Source organism: Capricornis sumatraensis, chromosome 2 (assembly GCF_032405125.1).
Source record: "Capricornis sumatraensis isolate serow.1 chromosome 2, serow.2, whole genome shotgun sequence".
Lineage (NCBI taxonomy): Eukaryota > Metazoa > Chordata > Mammalia > Artiodactyla > Bovidae > Capricornis > Capricornis sumatraensis.
This window is the reverse complement of record NC_091070.1, coordinates 175,773,145-175,797,540: the sequence shown is the minus strand read 5'-3', so window position 1 is coordinate 175,797,540 and position 24,396 is coordinate 175,773,145. Positions and strand designations below refer to the sequence as shown.

Below are 24,396 nucleotides of genomic sequence, written 5' to 3'. Positions count from 1 at the left end.
CCCACTCCCATAATTTACATTTTAAGATAACAGGATTAGCCAGAAGGTTTTCAGGAAGGAGAAACTGTCCTCAAGAAGGAGACATTGTTGTTATATAATCGCTAGTACAGAGTTTAAAAACCAAGTTGTTTGTTGTGTAATCATCGGTGAGCTTAAAGGAAAAAAAAGTTTTATGTGACTAAGACTAAAGAATGTAGAGAAGGAAAAAAAGTTTGTCCTTTCTTCCTCTGCTTCCTCCTTGAGAACCCCAGACCCCTCTCTCCTTGGGGACCCCCAGACTTCTTATCAACGTGCCTAAGAATTGACTCTCTCACTTCTACTGATAGGTAACAGTTTTTTTCTTTTTTAATTTAACAAATATTTATGAAGCAGAGACTAAGTGGTAAGGATATAATGGTGATAACTCACTTTTAACATTTCATAGTTGCTACAACTTGAAATCAGGATAACTTTGGAACCCAACTATGAATGGGTATTTTCTTGACTCTTCTTGCCTACCTCTAATGAGCTACTCTGGCTATGAAACACTTAACAAAAGGATCTTCACATGGAAGAATTTAGAGTTTTTAATATAAGTTCTCATTTCAGGTGATATAAAAATAATGATCTGCCTTATCACTTATTGGCTTTTGGGCAGAAAAGACAGGCATGCATACTTGACAATCCAGTTTCTTATTTGATGCATTTCTTACTGTTTATCAGACCGGTGACATAATTTCTCTGTTATTATCTGTTCAAGTAATTGGGCTTTGTAAAGTTTAATAGAAAACTAATTATATTGTATACCAAATACTGATTACTGATTTTCAAAGAATTTAAATTCTTAATTACATTTAAATTACTCTGAATAGAAGTGGACTTCTATGATTCAGAAGGTACATCAGTTTTGCAGTACAACTTTTATGACCTTCAAGGGTCATTGCTGATATTTATGCAACAAGCACACTGCTATGATAAGTGTTTGGAGCAAGAAATGGCCACCCACTCCAGTATCCTTGCCTGGAGAATCCCATGGATGGAGGAGCCCGGGGGTTGGGGGGACGGTGCTATAGTCCAGGGAGTAGCAGAGAGTCAGACAAGACTGAGTGACTAATCACATAAGTGTTAGGAATTCAGAAATGTGAGCCCTGCTCCAGGAGCTCACAATGACAAGTGTGGAACTAACAGTGTAAACAGATTTCAGGTATTGGTTTGCCAAACAAACTAACTTTCACGGTATTAAATAAGTAAAATCCAATAATGTTATCATCAAGTAGCAATATATAAAGAATTTTCCCAGTATCTACAGAAAATAAGATTAATGCTATACATAGATTCTTATGTACATCTTAGCAGTTTCATTAAAAACATTTCTTTCTCATTGCTTGTAAATTAATCCACATTGGGGAGTTGACTAACAGTGATAAATAAAAAATAATGATTCAGATTTGTTTTTGATTCAGTGAAACAACTATATTGGAAAAAAAATATTTATCTGATACAGAAGAAAGAAAACAATTTTAAAGATTTTCATAGATTATCTCATAGGAATATATGAACTATAAAATATGATGCATCTAAAGTATATATTCATATTTCCAGCATTTCAAACATTAATAAGAGATAGAGAATATAGGTATAACATAGAAATTATATAGTTTACCATAATTAAAATTTCTATTAATGAACACTCAAATATCACCCAATTATTCTGAAATTTTAAACTTCATTGGCAACTGCAAATTTTTTATGTATCTTGAAAATACTTACAACATAAATTTTCTTTAATCAATTTTCCCTTTAATACAAATTTTTCATTTCTACATTTAATATTGTTTTTCTTCCCTGATTTTCTACTTTTCCTTTATTTTCTGACTTTAGTAGCTAAATACAAAGTCAGAATCATGTAGCTATAATTTAGGGACCCCAGTCCTAAAATACAGCTCATGATGACTGGCACAAAAGCAATTTTCAGTAACATACCACAGTGGTTTCAAGAGTAAATGGGAGATAAAAAAGCAAAGGTAAAAAGAGTAGCCAAACTTTTTCTAAAGTGTCTCTGTGAAGAAAAGCAAACAAATGGAAAATAGATGGAAGAGACCACGGAGGCAATGAAAATAGTATTTTTTTTAAACGATGAGACAAACTAAAGCATGTTTGAATGCTGCTGGAAGTTGCCTAGTAGAGACAGAAAAATTCATGTTGTATAGGGGGAAAAAAAGATTACTCTAGGCCTGAAGTAAAGTTGCTCAGTCTTGTCCGACTCTTTGCAACCCCCTGGACTGTAGCCTACCAGGCTCCATCCATGAGATTTTCCAGGCAAGAATACTGGAGTGGGTTGCCATTTTCTTCTCCAGAGGATCTTCCCAACCCAGGGATCGAACCCAGGTCTCCTGCATTGCAGGCAGACACTTTACCGTCTGAGCCAATCCCTGCAAAGATGAAAAAAAAAAAAAGTGGAAGAGATATATAATCCAGAGCTCACACAGACAAAGGAAGTCACAAATTTGGAAGAGCCAGAAGTGCTTAGTGAAAGAAAACTCCAGAAATGACTACAGAGTACAGACTCATATTACGCTAAACCCAAAGTAAATGTATCCCCAACTTACCTCCAACTAAACCCAAGCCCAACTGTGCCACGTCACACCCTAGAAAGTATGAGGGAGGGGAAATCTGTGTATCAAATGACAGGAATCTTAGCTAATTGTTTCTAAAATATATTCCTCTGCAAATTTTTCTAACTACGAGTGTGGGAGGCCTGAAGCAAAAGCTTCATTGCCTTTGGAATATATCCACCTCAGATCACATGTTTGCTTGTTCATTAGTTTCAGAGAACAACAGGGTATTATGAGCTGGGGTATGGGAAGGATATAAGATTGAAGAACTATGAAATAGTTTCAGAGAGGTGAAAAGTAACTTCTCAGTGAAAAGAAATAGGGTCACCTGTCAGTTTGTGGTCCACATTTCATGTACTTGTCATGAAGTTAAAGTAAAGCTGATCAAACAAAGTGTGATTTTCTCCAACTAATCTTGGTACAGTAGCAGAAAAAGCAGAAAGTTGGATGCAATGAACATTAAGTTCATTTAGCTAACCATGACAAAAGGAAAGAGGACATATTTGCCAAGTGATGTTTGCGAGAAGAAACTGTTTATAATGATGGAACATTTATCATGAATCTCAGCATGATAAGGAAACATAGACAAATAATGGTTAAATTTATAACATCAGTGATCTATCAATTACTGCTGTTAGGGAGTTCTAGGGTGTTGGAATAAGTGAACTAGAAGCATAGAAAGTTGTTGTTGTTCAGTCACTAAGTCATGTCCGACTCTGTAACCACATGGACTATGGCACACCAGGCTTTCCTGTGCTCCACCATCTCCCAGAGGCTGCTAAAAGGCATGTCCATTGAGTCAGTGATGCCATCCAACCACCTCATCCTCTGTTGCCCCCTTCTCCTTCTGCCTTCAATCTTTCCCAACATCAGGGTCTTTTCCAATGAGTTGGCTCTTCGCATAAGGTGACCAAAGTATTGGAGTTTCAGTTTCAGCATCAGTCCTTCCAATGAATATTCAGGGTTGATTTCCTTTAGGATTAACTGGTTTGATTTCCCTGCTCTTAAGAGACTCTTAAGAGTCTTCTCCAACACCACAGCTCAAAAGCATCAATCCTTTGGAGCTCAGCTTTCTTTATGATCCAACTCTCACATCCATACATGACTGTTGGAAAAACCAAAGCTTTGAACTTATGGACTTTTGCTGGCAAAGTGATGTCACTGCATTTTAATATGCAGTCTAGGTTTCTCATAGCTTTTCTTCCAAGGAACAAGCATCTTTTAATTTCATGGCTGCAGTCATCATCCACAGTGATTTTGGAGCCCAAGAAAATAAAATCTGCTACTGTTTCCATTTTTCCCCATCTATTTTCCATGAAGTAATGGGATCAGATGCCATGATCTTAGTTTTTGAATGTTGAGTTTTAAGCAAGCTTTTTCACTGTCCTCTTTCACCTTCATCAACAGGCTCTTCAGTTCCTCTTTGCTTTTTGCCATTAGGGTGGTATCATCTGCATATCTAAGGTTGTTGATATTTCTCCCCTGTTGATATTTCTCCAAGCAATCTTGATTCCTACTTGTGATTCATCCAGCCTGGCATTTTGCTTGATGTACTCTGCATGTAAGTTAAATAAGCAGGGTGATAATATACAGCCTTGATATACACCTTTCTGAAGTACTACCTTGCACAGATTACCATGAAAGGAATTGGAGATGCAGAGGTGAACAAAATTCAGTTCTGTGCTTCAGAGAGTTCACACTGTAATTTACAAAGAGCTACAGTAGGCTTACCAACATTGAAGGAAGGACTTAACCCAGTCAGGGATCAGGTGAACAGGCTTAAAGAACATTTGTAAAGACCAATTGCAAATTAAAGCTTGATACCTTCGAGAACAGCAAAGAGTTGACTTTTCCTTGAGGCTCACTTTAACTGAGGGTACTGTGAAAGAAAAGCCTGAGAAGTAAGCAAGGGTCAGATGAGAGTCATTTTGTCTGATACAGTCAAGGTATGTGGGCCTTGCGAAAGGCGACACAGTGAAATGGCCTACTGGCTGCATTGTAGATAAAGAATGGAGGAAGTCTTTTGGAGAAAGAAAGCAAGAAAATCAATTTGAATTATGAGACAAGAATGCATGTGTTATTCAGTTTTCACTCTTAAATTTAGACTTAGACAAGGTCATTAACGTTTGCAATCTAGGTAACGGGTAGTGCATTAAATTGGAAGTCCTGAAACCAGAATTGTTTACCATGCCCAGATGTTAACATTTTGTAGGACCCAGCCTAGTAAACATGAAACATCAGAATGTTATCTTCATGAGGACTTGGTTGTTTTGTTTACTACTCTTTCTCCAGTGCTAGGCTCTTAATAGACTCTTAATGAACATTTTCTGAGTAAAATTATTAAGTTAAACTATTACATTAATTTATTAAATTAAATTATCAAACAAGTCTGCCTTAAGCATCTCATCTCCTTTGGCACCTTCGTTCTAAAGCCAAGTAGTTGAAAACCATACCTTTTCTCTGAAATACTCATCTCCTTTTGAACCTTATTTATCACATCTTACTTCAAGATTATGCTCTTGCCTTCCCTGTATATTAGTCATTTAATTCTGGACACAGTAATTTGCTTTTTTATATCCAAATTTCCTTGTCTGTAAATAGGAATAAGAGCTAACACTAACTGAGCATTGAGCCCTAACACTTAGAACCAGGCACTGTTCTATGCATTTGAAGTGTTTTATCACAACTATTCCTCATTATCACCCTATGTGGGGAGTACTACTGTTTTCTACCTATTGCAGAAGAGGAACATGACCAAATATTTGAAAGCAAGTAAGTGACAAAGCCTGGATCTGGACTCTGTCTAGCTCCTGAAACCACGTTCTTAATCATTCTGCTTATTGCCTGTCCAATGATAGTACCACCTGTCCAATAATAATTGTGAAGATTCAAGGAGAATAATCTATGTAAACACATTTTTAAAAGTGCCTTACTGTCCCAAGTGATCAATAGAAATGAGCTTTTGTCGTTGTTATTGTTTTGTTCTTTTTTATTTATATCTTCTCGGGGAGCTAAGTGTTCCTTTGAGAGAAGAGTCACTATCTCCTAAAGGAAATTAGATTATTTCATTTTAGACAGATCGAATAGGAAAAAATCACTCCTGTGTAATGCTTACTTACATCCACTTTCCTGCAACTTTCCTCATGGATTCTAGTTCTGATCTGGGGATAGAGGATAAACCCAGCCCCTCTTCCTTCTAATAATCCTCAAAGATGGGAATCTTTAACACCTATATCTTCAGTCCAACAGTTTGAGGCATTTTCACCATTTCTCCTATGGAATGGTTTCCAGATATTCTGAATAAATTCTGCTTTGTTTAAGACACTTAATGTTTAGTAACTTGGAGGGGAACAACCAACATATGTTGCATTTGGAACAAGACATTGACAAAGAAGATGGAGAAACAATCCTGTAACAGTCTGTATTGTAATCCCAGAGACCTTAATAAAATGTCTTCTTTTCATAGCGTAGATAACATTTCTTGAGTGAATGTATTTATAAACAAATGAATTAATGAATCTTCTAATATTTCAGATTATTCTGGAAACTAATTCAGTGATTTAATGGATTGTCTCCCTCTCAACATCATGTCATCTGTGGATTACTTCCTGTGTGCCATTAATGTATTGATTTGAATATTTAAATGAATGTATTTCACTCCTATATTTGGTATAATATTCCTAATAGTTTATGGCTGAAATGTTTTAATTAATTATAAGTTAATCTTATTTTCTCAGCCATGCATTTTTATTATTGTTGTTAAGAATGCTTATTTATTCATCCAATAATTTCTAAAATATAAAAATATTTTCTACATGTTACCTAACTGTAGTAGTTACATTGAAACCAAAACTTTAAAATTTTTGAATGTATTAGTAGAAGTGGCATCTGAAATAAAATTGAGAAATGTGAAACTAACATAAACTGGAAATATGCTCAACCATATGGAGCTAATCTTTTTATCTCCAAAGAAATTAACTGAAGAAGTTAAACAGTCTAAAGGCATGTTCGACAGAACTACTGAGAGAATGAACAAGCATCAAGAGCTAAACAATTTCAGTTATTCAGTTTTGTGTATCAGAAAGAGTTTCAACAGTACATCACAGAATTCATAAATAAAAGATTTCCCAGTTGTGAGAACTATAGAGCTGGTAATAAGCTAAAGCGAAAGTGTTAGTTGCTCAGTTATGTCTATCTCTTTGCAACCCCATGGACTGTAGCCCTCCAGGCTCCTCTATCGATGGAATTCTCCAGGCAAGAATACTGGAGTGGGTAGCAATTCCATTCTCGAGGGTATCTTCCTGACCCAGGGATTGAACCAGGATCTCCTACATTGCAGGCAGATTCTTTACCATCTGAGCCACCAGGGAAGCTTAAGAGTGTTGTGAAATTAAAAAATGAAGGAAAATGAGGGAAAGTTTCTTGCAATGCAGTCATATTTCCTTGGAGGGGCATGTGTGCTCAGTTGTGTCCAACTTTCTGCAACCCCACGGACTGCCCAGGGAGCAGGTTGCCATACTGGACTGGGTTGCCATTTCCATCTTCAGGGATATTCCCACCCCAGGGATCCTGCATTGGCAGGTGGATTCTTAATTACTTGAGCTGCCTGGGAAGCCCTGCTTCCTTGGCAGATTGCAAGCTCTAACATTATCAAGCAAAAATGATAAAGTAAAAAGTAAATAAATAATACTTTGAAATACTGATCTCAAAATTTAGAAAGTATGTAATAACAGATAACTCAATGAAATGTCATAATTGGGTCACTTTGGTTAAAGAATATAATTTTTTTAATTTGCATTGGATATTTTACATGTATTAATTTGAGAAACCACTTTCTTGTGTATTATCAGCACTTTGAACCAGGTTCCATGTTGACTTCCAGTTCTGCATTATTTCTGAGAATAACAATTTTTTGTTACTACAGTGTCTACTAGATAATCTCAATAATTTTAAGACATTTTAAATGCAAAGTTCTTTTTTAAGTTTTAGAGTTCCCTAGTTTAATTTTGACAAAATTAGATAAATGTCAGATGTTATATTTTTCAGTGAACATTTCTCTTAGCCTTATTGGAAGAAAACATTTAATAGAGGTATAAATAAATATAATCATACTCTATTATCCAAATTAGTGGAATAAAAGTAACACCTGTAGTCAAATAAAGAGAACAGAGTAAACTGCATATACATGACAGGAGTTTTTGGAATCTGTTGTAGTAATGGAAACCGTATGTTAAAACTGATGTAACCATTTTCTTAGATCACTTCAACTAATAAAAATAAGATTATTTATTACTATAGTGGTGTAGGTAAGTATAAATGTAAGACAAGACACTGAAATGTTCCCTAATTCTTTTATTAAATTAATGCCTATATCACAAAGAGTCAGACATGACTTAGCAACTGAACAACAACAATATACTATAGGATTTGGAAAACACAGAAAAAATTCCTATGAAGAAAAAAATAATTATGATTTTATCATTCTAGTGTTTTAAAAAATGAAAGCAAATATAAAAACTTCAAAGTAACAAATAACTGCCAACTGAAAAGAACAATTGTTAACCATTTTTTGTATCTGAGTTAGATTTGGGGGGGGAAGGAAATAAAACAATGTAGACCAAGAAGCTGGAATTAAGATTGATGGGAGAAATATCAAAAACCTCAAGTATGCAGATGATACCCCTCTTATGGCAGAAAGTAAAGAAGAACTAAAGAACCTCCTGATGAGGGTGAAGGAGGAGAATGAAAAAGCTGACTTAAAACTCAACATTCAGAAAACTAAGATCATGGCATCTGGTCTCATCACTTCATGGCAAATAAATGGGGAAACAGTGGCAGACTTTATTTTGGGGGGCTCCAAAATCACAGCAGATGGTGACTGCAGCCATGAAATTAAAAGATACTTACTCCTTGGAAGGAGAGTTATAACCAACCTAGACAGCATATTAAAAAGCAGAGACATCACTTTGCCAACAAAGGTTCATCTAGTCAAGGCTATGGTTTTTCCAGTAGTCATGTATGGATGTGAGAGTTGAGCTATAAGGAAAGCTGAGCCCCAAAGAATTGATGCTTTTGAACTGTGGTGTTGGAGACAACTCTTGAGAGTCCCTTGGACTGCAAGGAGATCCAAGCAGTCCATCCTAAAGGAAAGACTGATGCTGAAGCTGAAACTCCAATACATGGCCACCTGATATGAAGAACTGACTTATTGGAAAAGACCCTGATGCTGGGAGAGATTGAAGGCAGGAGGAGAAAGGGAAGATAGAGGATGAGATGGTTGGATGGCATCACTGATTCAATGGACATGAGTTTGAGTAAACTCCAGGAGTTTGTGATAGACAGGGAGGCCTGGCATGCTGCAGTACATGGCATCACAGAGTCGGACATGACTGAGCAATGGAACTGAACTAAACTGATCCTATTCCTTCATGGGAAATAGGGAAAAAGTGGAAACAGTGAACGATTTCATTTTCTTGGGCTACAAAATCACTGTGGATGGTGGCTACAGCCACAAAATGCTTGCTCCTTGGAAAAAGGAAAAAATGCTTGCTCCTTGGAAGACAATCTGTGATCAATCTAAACAACGAGTTAAAAAGAGACATCACTTTGCCAACAAAGGTCCATATAGTCTAAGCTATGGTTTTTTCAGTAGTCATGCATGGATGTAGCAGTTGGCCCATAAAGAAGGCTGAATGTTGAAGAATTGATGCTTTTGAATTGTGGTGCTAAAGAAGACTCTTGAAAGTCCTTCAGACAGCAAAGAGTTCAAACCAGTCAATCCTAAAGGAAATCAACCCTGAATATTCACTGGAAAGACTGATGTTGAAGCTAAATCTCCAATACTTTGGCCACCTGAAGTTGGCTAAATCTCTGCTACTTTGGCCACCTGAAGGTTCTTTTGCCAAGAACCAATCATTGGAAAAGACCTTGATGCTGGGAAAGATTGAGGGCAGGAGGAGAAGGGACAACAGTGGTGAGATTGTTGGATGGCATCACTGACTCAGTGGACATCAGTTCAGTTCAGTTCAGTTCAGTCTCTCAGTAGTGTCCGACTCTTTGCGATCTCATGGACTGCAGCTCGCCAGGCCACCCTGTCCATCACTGACTCCTGGACATGAGTTTGAGTAAACTTTGGAAGATAGTGAAGGACAGAGAAGCCTGACATACTGCAGTCAATGGGGTCACAGAGTCAGACATGACTGAGTGACTGAACAACACCAGACCCCAAGTAAAAGTCTCCCTCCTAGTCCTACTCCAATTCCAGGACAATTACTATTTTTAGTTTTGTGTGCATCTATTCTATATATTACTATTTTTATTGTATGTATATGTATTTATAAATATGTAACACTTTAAAATCTATGCTGATTTGTGTTATATGAATTTTCCATACTTGCTTTTTCATTCAATGTTATTTGCAAGGTCTATCTTACATAAAAATATAGATAATTCATTCTCATTGTTGTACACTGTACCAACTTATGATTTTATCATAATTTGGTTATCTCTTTTCTTATGCTGTTGTTTATTTAAAGTGTGACTACGTTTTTAATATTATTAATTATCCTATAATAAAATTTTTCTGCAATGTTTTTTCTATGTGTCAGATAATTTTAGTATGATAACTGCCCCAAAACCAAAGTGAACATTTTGATAACATGAGATACATATTTGAAAATGTTTTCCTAAAATACTACACGAAGTTATAATCATTAAAGGAGTTATATGAGTGTCCAGTGCACAACACCTTCATGAGCATGAAGTATGCCAAGCCATTCTTCAGTTAATTCACTCATTTTTAATGGAAACAATTGATTTTGAGAATGAAATCAAATGGTGTGAATAAAAGGTAATTTGTGTGTTAGGTTGGGTGAAAGCCATTTAGTTTAGTTCCAAGATCCATTTCAAAACTGTCTATTGATGATGAGATATCATTGCATCTTTATGTTGTTTCAGCAAGGTTATATATTGATCTGCTAAATATACTTGGTCTCTTCTTATATTAGGAAGTTGTTGAGATTTCCTCTGTGACACATTTTATATAACATCCAGTAATGAAAACATTATCTATTTTTTAGAAATCCAGCATATGCTTTACTTCCTTTATTGGGCATTTGTGATCACCAGCGTTCTTCATTATTTCAGAATTTCAGTTTTAAGCTGTAACATGATGTCATCTTTGGAGCCAGGAGATCTGAGTTATGATCCCAGCTGCAGTTACACAACACTTATCCACCTATTCTTATTTTCCCCAGAAAATGATATTCAGAGTATTCATCTGTAAAGTAGGACTACTGTTACCCTCTTATGTTATTAAGTTAATTAAATGGAACTTTTGAAATAAAGTAGAAATATAGGTTAGCATCAGTAATCCCTCTCCAAGTTGTCTTAGAGGCCTAGAGTCCCCAGAAGAACCCAGCATGAGAGATATTTTAGAGGTATTATTGGTCAATTTTATCTGACATTTTACCTAATGGTGGCTCAGATGGTAAAGAATCCACCTGCAATGCAGGAGATCCGGGTTCCATCCCCAGGTTGGGAAGAACCTATAGGAGAAGGGAATGACTACCCATGCCAGTATTCTTGCCTGGGAAATACCATGGGCAGAGGAACATGGCAGGCTACAGTCCATGGGTTGCAAAGAGTCTGACATGACTGAGCAGCTAACACTTTCACTTTCACCTTACCTGACACAGCCAAGGGAGCAAGCAATGTAGTTCACCAAAGGTTACCCATATCCTTAGAGATCATGCAAGGTCTTATGTTTCCAGAGCATTCTCCCTTGCCCACACATACCAACGTGTCATAATACCCAGGGTTATGGCTTGAATTTTGTCATTGCCTGAAACAATTTCAGCAATCTTGACCTCCTAACTTCTGCTCTCTGGTTCTAACTTTTTATCCTTTTACTTCTCTCAATCCTTCACTCCTGCTACACTCTGTCTGGCCTCATGGAAACCTGAAATCCCTTATTCTGTGTTTTCCTAGATTGTCAGTCTCCCACCTGGCTCCCCCAAAAGTTAAAATAACAGTGATCATTGATAAAGCTCTTTGGATTCCCCTCAGTTTCTTCTTTGATTCCCCTCAGACAATTCCAATATGAACCATTCTCATCTAGTATCTTCCTGTCAGCTTTCTTTTTTGCCTCAGCTTCCTCAATTTCTTCCTAGCTCCTCAATTTCTCTCCTCTCATCTCACCCAGACTTTACAAAGAATATTCTATCTGTACTGTTCCCATTTATTTGCCTATTATTTATTTTCAACCCACTGTAATATAGTTATCTCATGAAGTTACTATCACTAAGTTTACCAGTATGTAACTATTTCCAAAACTGAGTTCCCATTTTCATCTTTTATTTTACCGGACACCTCTCCAGTGTATGATACTCTTCTTCACTTCCTTATTTTAATACAACTCTGTTCATCGGACTTTAATAAGCCCTTACTCTCCTGGACTCCATTTCTTGTTGCCTTCTTCTGTATTTTGCTCTTCTTTTACTGACCCTTTCCAGATGGACCCCAACAAGGGTCCTCCCGCCTGGTGTCCTTCCAGCCAATAGAACAAGACTGAGTTCAGCTCAGGAGCAAAGGAAAGTTTTATTCTTTGATCAGGAAATGAAGAGGTGGAGCTCACACTCTAGCGCACGTGCTCTAGAGGGCACAGATGTGCTGCTTTAGGCTCCATATCACAGTGCCAGATGCAACGTCTCTGCACATGCCCCAAGATGAGGTGTTCAACATAACTGGTACAGCCATTTTACACTAGAAAACTCTGTTCTGAAGTGCCTGGGGCAAGGCTTCTGTGGGTGGCACCCTATGAGAAGTGTAACAAGAAGAAGTTCAAAGGGAAAAGAGGTTCTATTTTATTACCCAGATCCTACTTTTATTTCTTGGAAATTTTTAGTGGGCTTTGCCAATGACACTTCCTGTTTTCAACTGTCAAGTGTTAGTATCCACAGTGTTCCTTCCTCAGTCGCCTGTACCTCTGATTCTCTTCACATTCCCCATAGGGAGCTCATCCACAAGAGTTCTATTTCCACAAAATACCTAAGTTGAACATCCTTACCTCAGACTCATCCCGTAAGCTTCAGATTTTAATAGCCAACTGATTTCTGGACGTGTCCATCTGTGTCTCACAGAAACCTAAAGCTAATCGTGATCAAAACTGAATTAAGTGCTCTGTGACAACCTAGAGGGGTGGGAGATTGGAGGGAGGTTCCAGAGGGGAAAGTGGGAAGGAGATACAAAAGGAAAGGGATCTATGTGTACCTGTGACTGATTTGTGTTGATGTATGGCAGAAACCAATACAGTATTATAAAGCAATTACCTTCCAATTAAAAATAAATAAATTTTTAAAAACGCATCCAATCCCTTTCATAAACCTACTCCTACCTCCATATTCTGCACCCCCATAGTTGTCAGTACCATATGCTGTGTAACTGGGGGACATGCATCTTCTAAAGGTCTCCTGAATCCAACTTCTCTTTATTTCTCATTATTTCTTTATTACTAGTCCTAGTAAACTTTTCTGGCTTCTTCTTTTCATTTTTCAAAAAGGAAGTTGGGGCTAGTGGTAAAGAACCTGCCTGCCAATGTGGAAGATATCAGACATGGGTTTGATCCCTGGATCAGGAAGATCCCCTGGAGGAGGGCATGGCAACCCGCTCCAGTATTCTTGCCTGGAGAATCCATGGACAGAGGAGCCTGTTGGGCTATTGGCCATAGGGTCGCACAGAGTCAGACACTACTGAAGTGACTTAGCATGCATGCAGAGTGATAAGGATAAAATACCACTTCCTCTTAGAAATCCTTTAGTGATCCTCCTTGACACATAAGATACATTCCTATCTCCTTAACAAAACGTGAGGCCTTGACAGACCCTACCCTCTTTTGTTAGCCTCATTTTCTGCTGCTTACACTAGTTACTCCATATTAAACTTGACAATTCAGTAAAGCAAACTGCCTATGGTTCCCCTGCATACATCATGCTGTTTCTCACCTCTCTGATTCTGGTTAAAATATGCTTCCTCTCCTCTCCTTTCTTCTCACCAGTTCCTTCTCATCTCAGCTTCAGGAATCCATGTCTGGTTTCCCTTGATACTATAGCATTATAGACCCCTCCTTCTTTGTATTCCCATAATGTCACGTAATTGCTCTTTATATGTTTGCTCAAGAAATAGACTATGCGTGGGTTTATTCCTTGAAGGCAGAGATCATAGCACACATTTTGACTCTAGTGAAGTACCTGGACTTAGAAGCTGTGTAATAAACACTTATAAAATTAAGGGATAACTAAATTATGAAAGTACTATATCTTCATTCTTGTCATTCTTTATTTCATAGAGTGTCACTGTGTGGCAGGGGCAGTTGTTGTTGTTTAGTCACTAAGTTGTGTCTGACTCTTTTTAGTAGTCACCCAATATTCCTTGAATTCCTCCCACATTCCCCAGCCTTCCCTAAACTTAGGTCCAGGCTGTATAAACAGTTCTAGACAATGAGCTATAAGAAGAAGTGATTCAGTGTCACTTCCAGCCTGAGATCTGTAAGGGCAGTGGCTAGTTTCCATATTCTCTCCCTGCTTTGACTCTTCTGAAAGTCTTGGTTTGCTGGTAACACAAGACTGCTTGGTGGGGGGCAGAAACCCACAGTGAACATGAAATAAGAGTAAGTAATCCTGTTTGTTAAGCCACTGAGATTTCAGGATTAATTTGTTACCACAGCACAGCTAGACTTCCTGAATAATGCTCATTGTTTCAAGTTTATACACTAGCCTCTGTCTTATTCCATAAACTTGTGTTGAGCTGGAGAAGGCAATGGCACCCCACTCCAGCACTCTTGCCTGGAAAATCCCATGGATGGAGGAGCCTGGTGGGCCGCAGTCCATGGGGTCGCTAAGAGTCAGACACGACTGAGTGACTTACACTTTTCACTTTCATGCATTGGAGAAGGAAATGGCAACCCACTCCAGTGTTCTTGCCTGGAGAATCCCAGGGATGGAGGAGCCTCATGGGCTGCCGTCTATGGGGTCGCACAGAGTCGGACACGACTGAAGCGACTTAGCAGCAGCAGCTTAGCAGTGTTGAGCTAAGGTATGCAACTTTTTCTCTTCCCCTAAAGTCTGCATGATGCCTGAGCTTAGAAATATTATGCCATATGACTGATACAGAGACAGAGTTTTCCAATAGAGTAGTTCACTCCCTGTTCCCCATGAGCTAAGCAATAGTGGGAATATTTTCCTATACAAAAATCCACCCCCGACCTTCCTCATGTAGTCCTAACTATTTTCCAAGTTGAAACTTTAGATTTTGATCCTTGTTACAAACAAAACTTCTCTCAGGAATAGCACCATGTTCCATCGCATTTGCAGGCTAAAGGCATCAGAAATTTATCTCCAAAGTAGTCCAGAAGTCTCTGAAGTGTATTGTACTGACCCATAATTATCAATAGTTCAGAGTAACATTGATACCATTCCATTCTTTTCCACTGAATATCCCATAATGAGCTTTCCTCATTAGGTCTCAAAACTGTGGTTGTATCTTATTTCAGTGATAATTTTTTTAGGTGGAGACCAAAAAAAAAAAAATCTGACTTAAGGTGATGGCTCAGACGGTAAAGAATCTGCCTGCAATGCAGGAGACCAGGGATTGATCCCTGGGTCAGGAAAATCCCCTGGAGAAGGGAATGACAACCCTCGCCAGCATTCTTGCCTGGAGAACTCCATGGACAAAGGAGCTTGGTAGGCTGTTGTCCATGGAGTCACAAAGAGTCGGACACAACTGAGTGACTAACAAGGTGTGGCTTAATTCTAAGCTTAAATGATGCCATCAGGATCCATCTTTTAATTCAAACAGGCTCTCCTTCTTACCTCGTGCCTGAAGCCCCCAGAACTGTACCCTTCCAGCTTCAAATCCAGCAGACAAGAGCAAGAGTCTTTTCCCCAAGTCCCAGTCAGAGATGTCTTCCCTGGTGGCTCAGTGGTAAAGAATCCCCCCGTCAATTCAGGAGATGGTGGTTCAATTCCTGGGTCAGGAAGATCCCCAGGAAAAGGAAATGGCAACCCTCCAGTATTCTTACCTGGAGAATTTCATAGACAGAGCAGCCTGGCAGACTACAGTCCATGGGATCGCAAGAGAGTCGGATACAGCTCAGCGACTAAACAAGGACAAAACCCAGTCAGAGAACCATTGCTTCTTATCTGCTCTGAGTGGATCCTTGAGCCAAACCCTGAGGGCAGGTGAATATAATGCAGTAATTAGTTTCGGCCGTTGTCAATTCCCTGGAGTGGTTAAAAAAAGAAAAACGGAATCAACTTCAAAGGAAGCAGGTGGCCTTAGAGTGGGAGCAGGGGAGATAGTTTCTGGAAAGAAATCAGGAAGAGGTCATCATAAATCAAGAACTGATGCTGTCAGCAATAGCAGCCGACCCTCTGAATAGTCTGCTTCCCAGGAGACAGAATTTAGAGACAGCTTCGAATTTTGGAATTAAAGTATCTATTATGCACAGTATGTTACCTCTTAATCATATTCTCTTTTTTTCTCTGAACTTCTCTTCATTATTCTTTTCTCCCATATGATGCCTTGTGATTTTGTTATTTATATACATTTATTTCCCCAATTAGCTCCTCAGCTACTTCAAGGCAGGGACTAGCTTTGAATAACTGTGGATCCTGCATTGTATGTTTTGCATAGTAGGCCTCCCCATTATTCAACAAATAATTTTTGGTTGAGTAAATGAAAAGATAAGAAATGAGTGGGTCTTATACTATTATTGTGTGTGTGTGTGTGTGTGTGTGTGTTCCTTCACTCACTTGTGTCAAACTCCTTGCAACCCCATGGACTATAGCTCACCAGGCTCCTCTGTCCATGAAATTTCCAGGCAAGAATACTGGCATGGGTTGCCACTTCCTTCTCCACGGGCTCTTCCTGACTCAGGGTGTCTCCTGCCTTGGCAGGCAGATTCTTTACTATTGTACAACTTGGGAAGCTCCTATACTATTATTACATCATGGAGCAGAGGGTGTTTGTGTGTATGGTGTTATGATAAAAAACTACTATTTACCAAGTACCATGGCAAACAATGAGGATCTGAGGACCTAGGGATTAAAAACTGAGTATTACTCTGCCCTTCAAAAAATTATACTCTAGTGAAGAAGACAGAGATTGATAAATACTGCAGAGAATAGTTATTGCATGTTAAGGGAGAGTAATAGATTCTACCTTTTATTATTCTTGTTCTAATGGTTTCCACATCAATTATAGGTTGGCTACCTCAGGGAATACCAGTTTTGCTAGAAGAGATCTGTTAAACTTGGAATTTCTTAGAGGATTAACACTGGATTCCCAAATAAAAGTTTCAGATCCAATAAATTACATCTTATACTGTGATAAGAAAAGACTAATGTAGTTTTCTTCTCCTTTCTCTTTTCTCCCTACTTCCCCAGCCTGAAGTTCTGGATCAAATACAAAATTTAAGGGAGCTGTGGATGGATAATAATGCATTGCAAGTGCTACCTGGGGTATGTAAGTTTTTATTATGCCATGTCGTCTAGCATCTACATTGTATATTAACTGTAACTGATAATGGTTAATCTTACAACTTAAACCTCAGTGTTTTCATTTCAAAGTTAAACATTTGATAATAATATTCCATCAAGTCTTTTTCACTAGTTTTTTAATACTGAGTGTTATGTGTGTTATAGGTGAGTAAAATGAGTATGTAACATGAAAGATTTTTCTTATACTCTTAGAAGTACATTTCATCTCTTTCTGTACTAACTGTTTTTCAAATCTGAACAAAGTTATATTGTTATATGAAAAAAATGCTATACATAATTCCAAGCCTTAGTTTTACAAAATCAATTTTTTTCTTATCGCTAATTAGATAATGGTTTCTGCTCATATTGTTTGAGCTCTTCCACAAGATAAAAACTCTCTCAGTTCAGGTGATTTCCAGTAGACCTATTTGATTTTTTGGAAAACACAAAGAACATAACTTGTTAAAAATAGGAAGTTAGAGTCAAATTATCTCTCTAACAGAAAATTCAGTAATATCTCCTGAATCATAGGTGGACTAATCAACTCACTGAGTGTGACCATTCATTTTCCATCCAGTGAAAGAATGGCTTTCCATATAACACTGTTTCTTGCCACTCATGACACGTGCACTCAAGTATAAGCATGTACATACATACACAGGGCTTCCCAAGTGGCTCAATGGTAAAGACTCCTCCTGCAATGCCAGAGACATGGGTTTAGTCCCTGGGTCGGGAAGATCCCCTGGAGGAGAAAATGACAACCCACTCCAGTATTCTTGCCTGGGAAATCCCATGGACAGAGGAGCCTGGTGAGCTACAGTCCATGGGGTCATAAAAGAGTTAGACACAACTTAGCAACTAAACAACACACAAAAAAAACCAACTAGAAGGCTCTCAGTAGCGAGAACCACTCTAAACTCCTTGCATGGGGTTAAGTAGCCAGGGCAGTTGGTTGTGGAATAATTCTTCAGCCACTGAGATTTCAATGTGTGCTTCTAAAGCCAGACTTGATTCTTTGTTTGAACTGACATTAAACATTTCTTAAAATGATTGCAAAAGCAAGAAGAGGAAGCTATTCTCTTTTGAATAAGCATGGGACCACATAAAGAAGAAAATCTGACAAAAGATTAGGGAAAATATACTTTCTTCTCTCACCAAAAAATACATTTCTACTATCCTCACAGATACAAAACAGAAAAGCATGCATATTTTCTGTTTATTGATTTATTAAAAACCATATACAAATATACCTCTATGAATTAGAAACCATGCTCATGTGAGAATTACAAAAATAATATATTCAATGACCTTGAGCATATTTGTTTGAGAGGTTTGCATATAACAGAAGAGACAAATCTATATTCTACTACACATAGCAGAGACTGATATGTGCCATATTCAAGGTGTATATCAGTTCAGTTCAGTCTCTCGGTCATGTCCCACTCTCTGCAACCCCATAGACTGCAGCACACCAGGCTTCCCTGTCAATCACCAACTCCCGGAACCTACTCAAACTCATGTCCATCATGTTAGTGGAAATCAGAATGCGTGTCTAGTGGGAAAAGTTTATACCTGCAGTGTATTTATTTATTCAAAACTACTTACATAGCATTTATCAGGGGCTACGCACTATCTAGATATTTTACAAGTGACTCACCAAATTCTTAGAGCAACCCTGTGAAGCAGAATTTATTACCAAGCCCATGTTATAGATGAGGAAACTGAAACAGAAAGAGTAAGTAACTGGGCCAAGGTCACACAGTAAGTAAATGGTGGACCTGTGATTCAAACCAGCTTCAGAGGCTCATGCTCACTATGATGCTCCAAATGCTGTTGCTATGGGAATCAGTAGAAGGTATGAATGAGAATTGGGCTTATCCTACTTTTCGCACTTATTCTGTTCCCAAAATCCAACCTTGCAGGTGAATTCCATGGTGGTCGTTTAGTCACTAAGTCGTATTCAACTCTTGCGATCCCATGGACTGTAGCCCACCAGGCTCCTCTGTCCATGGGATTCTCCATGCAAGAACACTGGAATGGGTTGCCATTTCCTTCTCCAGGGGATTTTCCTGACCCAGGAGTCGAACCCGGATCTCCTGGATTGCATGCAGATGATTTTCCGACTGAATTATGAGGGAAGCCTAATGAATTGCATAGTCAATGTATTATTTAATGTATTATTTAAATGTAAAGATAGTGATTCAGTTGTCTGTAAAACAGACAGTGCTGTCTAATTTGTCTGTTACAAAGTATTTTTTTCTTATATACTGCCATCTTCAAGTGGGTTTCTTGCTTTACTTAGTACACTTGAATTCCATATTTTGTGACACTCCTTATGGGAATACTTATGGGATACTCCTATACCTCCTGCCCTTAAACAGGTGTGGTTTTTGAGTGCCTAAGGCTGGCAAAGAGCTGTTAGACAATTACCTAGAAACATCTGGCCTTGAAAGTTTAAGCTTGAATGCAGTCTTCACCCCATGTCTATGAGTTTCACAGAAGGATTAATTCTAAATATTTAGAGTCACAAGATACAGGAGAAAAAAGCACATTCCTTTTGTTTTTAGTTCACATACCATAATACATTAAGCTAATATATTTTTAAATACTTTTAGAAGCCTGGATTATCACTTATCCACTTTACTTTTCACAAATCAGAGAAGCAAATAAATAATGATCAAAAATTTGTTTGCTACGAAGCTCTGTCTTAAAACCATCACTCTAATATCAGTCAATAAAAATATAATTGAACAGCAAACTCCAATATCTCCTTTTGCTTGTAGTGGCTTCCCCTTTTTTAATTTGTTGCCCTGTGCTCGTCTGTAGATCCCTCATTGTCCAGATGTTGGAGTAACATTTAATATCCTCAAGAACTCTGAGTTATTGGGCTACAAAGGCCTTTATCACCCCAGGCTATTATTGCCTTTATAAGGTGCTTCAAAGTGAGGGTTTAGAAAGACTCAAAAATAAACATTGAAGTGTTATTTTGCTTCCAAAAAAGATGTTTAGAAACTTCACACAAACATATTGAGTTGTGCTACAGATAGCAATTTAGGAAGCTTCAAAGAGAAATTTTCTCATGATAAAGGAACAAAAAAAAAGAAATCCTCATACACACACACATACAAACCTAAACACATGTATTATTCTTTGTGTGCTCATCAGAAGAGATGAGCTAAGTTAGCATAATAGTTCCTTGGGGTGGACAGCTCTAAAAAGTGTGACAGTGTTTTTCCAAGTGACGTATTTCTAGGCATGAGAAGGAACTCAGCCCTCTGGCCTGATTCATCCAGAGCACCCAGTTCCTAGCCTAGCAACTATTCACCTACCCTGACTGTGTTCACACTCTCTGCCTACAAAGGAAGAGCAGGGCCAGAGATATGAGCTGGATTAATAAGCAATTTAGAGGTCAGGACCTGCTAATCTAATTAATAGGCTTTACAGTCTATAATCTGATAAAATTGAGTTTGAAATCTTAGCTCCACTCCTTATTAACGGAGCAATGTTGGAATGTTACTTGTGGTGGATCTTGCCATGTGTCATCCTCCTGGAATGAAGAGCTTATTCTATTCCCTCAACCTCTGGGAATACTGCTTGCAATTCTCCACCCTCTTCAGGACCTTCCTCAGCTGAAGAGAACTTTCTCATGTAGGGTTATAACTGTATTCCAGGAGACCACCAATTCAGTGATCAATCAGTGCAAGAGTATGAAGCTCTGGCCGCTTCAGTGCTACTCAAGACAACTGCAGTACTACTTGAAGAGTCAGCTGAGTAATTCCTCAGAACCATCACAGCCTACCTTCACCTGCCCAGTCCTTCTTCCTTCCTTCCTTCTTTCTTTTCACTGGTATTAATCCCAAGAATCTCTCTCAAAAATTTCTCTTTGTCTCCATTTCTCAGGGAACCCAGTGTGTGATATTACTTAACCTCTAAGCTTTAGTGTGTGTTAAAGTGCAGATTCCAATTCAGTGGGTCTGGAGTGGATCTCGATTCCACATTTCTGACAAGGTGCTGATACGGCTGCTGTAAAACACATTCTGAGCAACAAGAACATAAAGTATTGCATCAAGTAATATGTATAAGGTACTTAGCACAGTGCCAAGTATGTGCTTGTGCAATTAATTTGTTGATGTAGTGTTTATGTGCTTATACTCTGTCAAATAAGTAGAGACAGTATAGCAAAGTGTTATAGGTAGACAAACAAGCAGATGAATCATTGAACACAGATATGTGTGGGACATTTATCTGCAAAACATGCCCTTAAAGAAAAGGAAAATGAATTTCGTCTTGCTCTAAGTCCCATAATTCATGTCCAAGCTAAATAACCATTGTTCATCCCTTGCCCACCATATGATCTGATTCCACTCCTGTCCTCAAAAATCAGTTATTAATCCAGTCATTCCACTTCTAAATTTTTCTGCAGCCATCCCCACTTCACCCTCACTTCTGCTGCCTTAATTCAAGTCCTTTTCATCTCGTTAGCTAAACAGCTTCCAGATCCTTCTGATCCTTTCAGTTCTACTCTAACTCTAGTCATAAATCTTCCCTTCACATTTCCCTGAGGTTAATATTTCAAAATGCATATCTAATAATGTTATTCACCATCTTAAAAGCCTTGAATAGCTCTCCTTGCCAATAAGATAGAATTCAAATAACCTTCACATGAAAGGTAAGGCATTTTAACAGGTGACTTCTAAGGCTTAACTTCATCACTATATTCAGTAACTTTGAATTTCCCACTCTTCCTCAAATATACTGCACTATTCTGTCTTCCAGGTACAAGTTCTCTTTTTTCTGGACAAGCAGTGCCTTCCTGGCAATTTGCAGCCTTGTGCATCTATGGCATTCTCTACAGGCTTTTTTTATTCCACATATCAGAGGGCTTTATAATTATTTGTTTATTGGACAGTTTCTTTCACTGTATGAGCACCTTAAAGATAAAGACTTTGTCTATATCATGACAAGTCTCTCCCCATACTTTGCTAAGATAGTCATGATTGTTCTCCAGTATATAGTACAAACTCTGGGATGTAGTAGATCCTCAAAAAGGACTGTTGAATAAACAAAATATTGATTCTGCTTAGTAGGGTAAGGTTCAAATCTTGATTTAATACCTTTCTCATGCATTTGAAATTGTAAGCATCATTATATCAACATAAGTTGTTTGGGTAACAACTTTCTCTTCCATCCTTCCTTTTTTTTCTATATTCATTTAAGTCTTTGGCAACTTTGAGATCGTTGTTGTTATCTTTTAACATATCTATGTTGCAAGATATAGTCCCATATCATAAAGTTCATCTATTTGAAGTATACAGTTCAATGGTTTTTAGCATACTCACATAATTGAACAAATATCACCACAATCTAATTTTAGAACATTTCCATTACCACTGACAGAAGCCCTGAAAGCCATTAGCAGTTATTTCCCTCCCCCTGATCTCCCAGCCTCTAGCAACCCTAGTCTACTTTCTGATTCCATAGATTTACCTATTCTGGACAATTCATATAAGTAAAATCTTACAGTAGGTGATCTCTTGTGACTGGCATCTTTCACTGCATTTGTTCCAAGGTTCATCCATTTTGTAGCATCCATTGGTACTTTATTGCTTTTTATTGCCAAATAATGTTCCAGCTTATAGATATATCACATTTTGTTTCTCTATTCATCAGTTTATGGACATTTGGGTTGTTTCCACGTTTTGAATGTTGTAAATAGCACTGCTTTGAATATTTGTGTTTCTGTGTGGACGAATGTTTTATTCTTAAGCATGTACCTAGGGATTGATAGGTCATATGGAAATTCTGTTTAACATTTTGAGGAATGGCCAAACTGTTTTCCAAAGTAGCTGCATAATTTTACATTCCTACTAGAAATGTATGAGGGTTGCAGTTTCTCCACATTCTCACCATTACTTATTATTGTTGCATTTGCTTTTGAAATGACTTTTACAGTGTTGTGGTTTTTACAACTTTAAAATATTTCCTGAAAGTTTCTCACTAACCCTGAGTTTACTCAATGTCATCAAGTCTATAGGGAAGTTAAAGATGTTGGTATACCTGGATATGTCAAAAAACAGAATAGAAACTGTTGACATGGATATTTCTGGATGTGAAGCCCTGGAGGACCTCTTACTATCATCCAATATGTTGCAACAGTTGCCTGATTCTATAGGTGAGAACATAATATTTTGTTATCAATGTTTATATCAAATATACTGTTTTCATTTTTAGCAGTATAGTTTGTTTGCAGATATAGGGAATATACTGTTAGCCTGATATTAATAAATTAGCATAATCATTATCCAATATGAAAAATTATTTCACCAATATTTTAGGGTGAAATAGTAACTCTAGCTGTCAAAATACTCTCCTATTAAAATGATCTTACTAAACTGACATACTTTAAATAATTGTAGATCTACTAAGTTTCAAAGTGTTATTAAAAGGAGTATTCATCTTTGATTTAAGTACTTGAATGACTATGTGTGTCTTCTCTTGTCACTATAGAATCACCAGTAGCATGGGCTTCCTTGGTGGCTCATATGGTAAAGAATCTGCCTGCAATGCAGGAGAGCCTGGTTTGATCCCTGGGTTGGCAAGAGCCCCTGGTGAAGGGAATGGCTACCCACTCCAGTATTCTTGCCCAGAGAATCCCATGGCCAGAGGAAGCTGGCAGGATACAGTCCATAGGGTCCTAAAGAGTCAGATATGACTGAGCAAATAACACTTTCTATCCACAGTGTTGCTCTATTCCACTTTAATTTTATTGTAACCTTGCTCTATTTTAAGAAAAACATGATAAATATATAAATATAAAGATATGTTCAAAGTTCTATCATTTAAAAATGACATCTCATCTTTTGCATGCTGTCAAGTCATAAGAGCAGAAATTTGTCTGTTAATAAATATTAACTACTCAATCCTTTTTTTGTCATAAATTTTATCTGAGTAGCAATGAAAGAGTCTAAATAATGAGTAAACTTTTATATCTTACTCATTATTTATGAGGGGACACAGATAGGAGAGGAATCATCAAACTACTTAATTTTGGAATATAGTTTTAACATTCCTTGAATTAGATTATCATATGTTCTGGAACATATTAATGCTTCTGAAAATTGAATCACAAGCCAAAATTTTTCTCCAATTTTTGTTGCTTCCATTTTCACTATTCTTTTAGGTTAATAGAGAATACTACTTTTAACAGAATGAATTAGTTTTTCTTTCTTTGTAGATTTAATGATTTTTTATATAGTTATATATTTTTG

At 37.6% G+C, this 24,396-nt stretch overlaps 1 protein-coding gene across 2 annotated transcripts in view; it reads left to right on the top strand.

Moving 5' to 3' along the window:
• Positions 1–24,396, top strand: part of LRRC7 (leucine rich repeat containing 7) — a 496,743-nt gene that overhangs the window by 327,275 nt on the left and 145,072 nt on the right. For both annotated transcript variants that reach the window (XM_068963774.1, XM_068963773.1), the window contains exons 8-9: positions 17,036–17,110; positions 23,156–23,300. In XM_068963774.1, the coding sequence (XP_068819875.1) occupies positions 17,036–17,110; positions 23,156–23,300 (220 nt within the window). The remainder of the gene's footprint in view (positions 1–17,035; positions 17,111–23,155; positions 23,301–24,396) is intronic.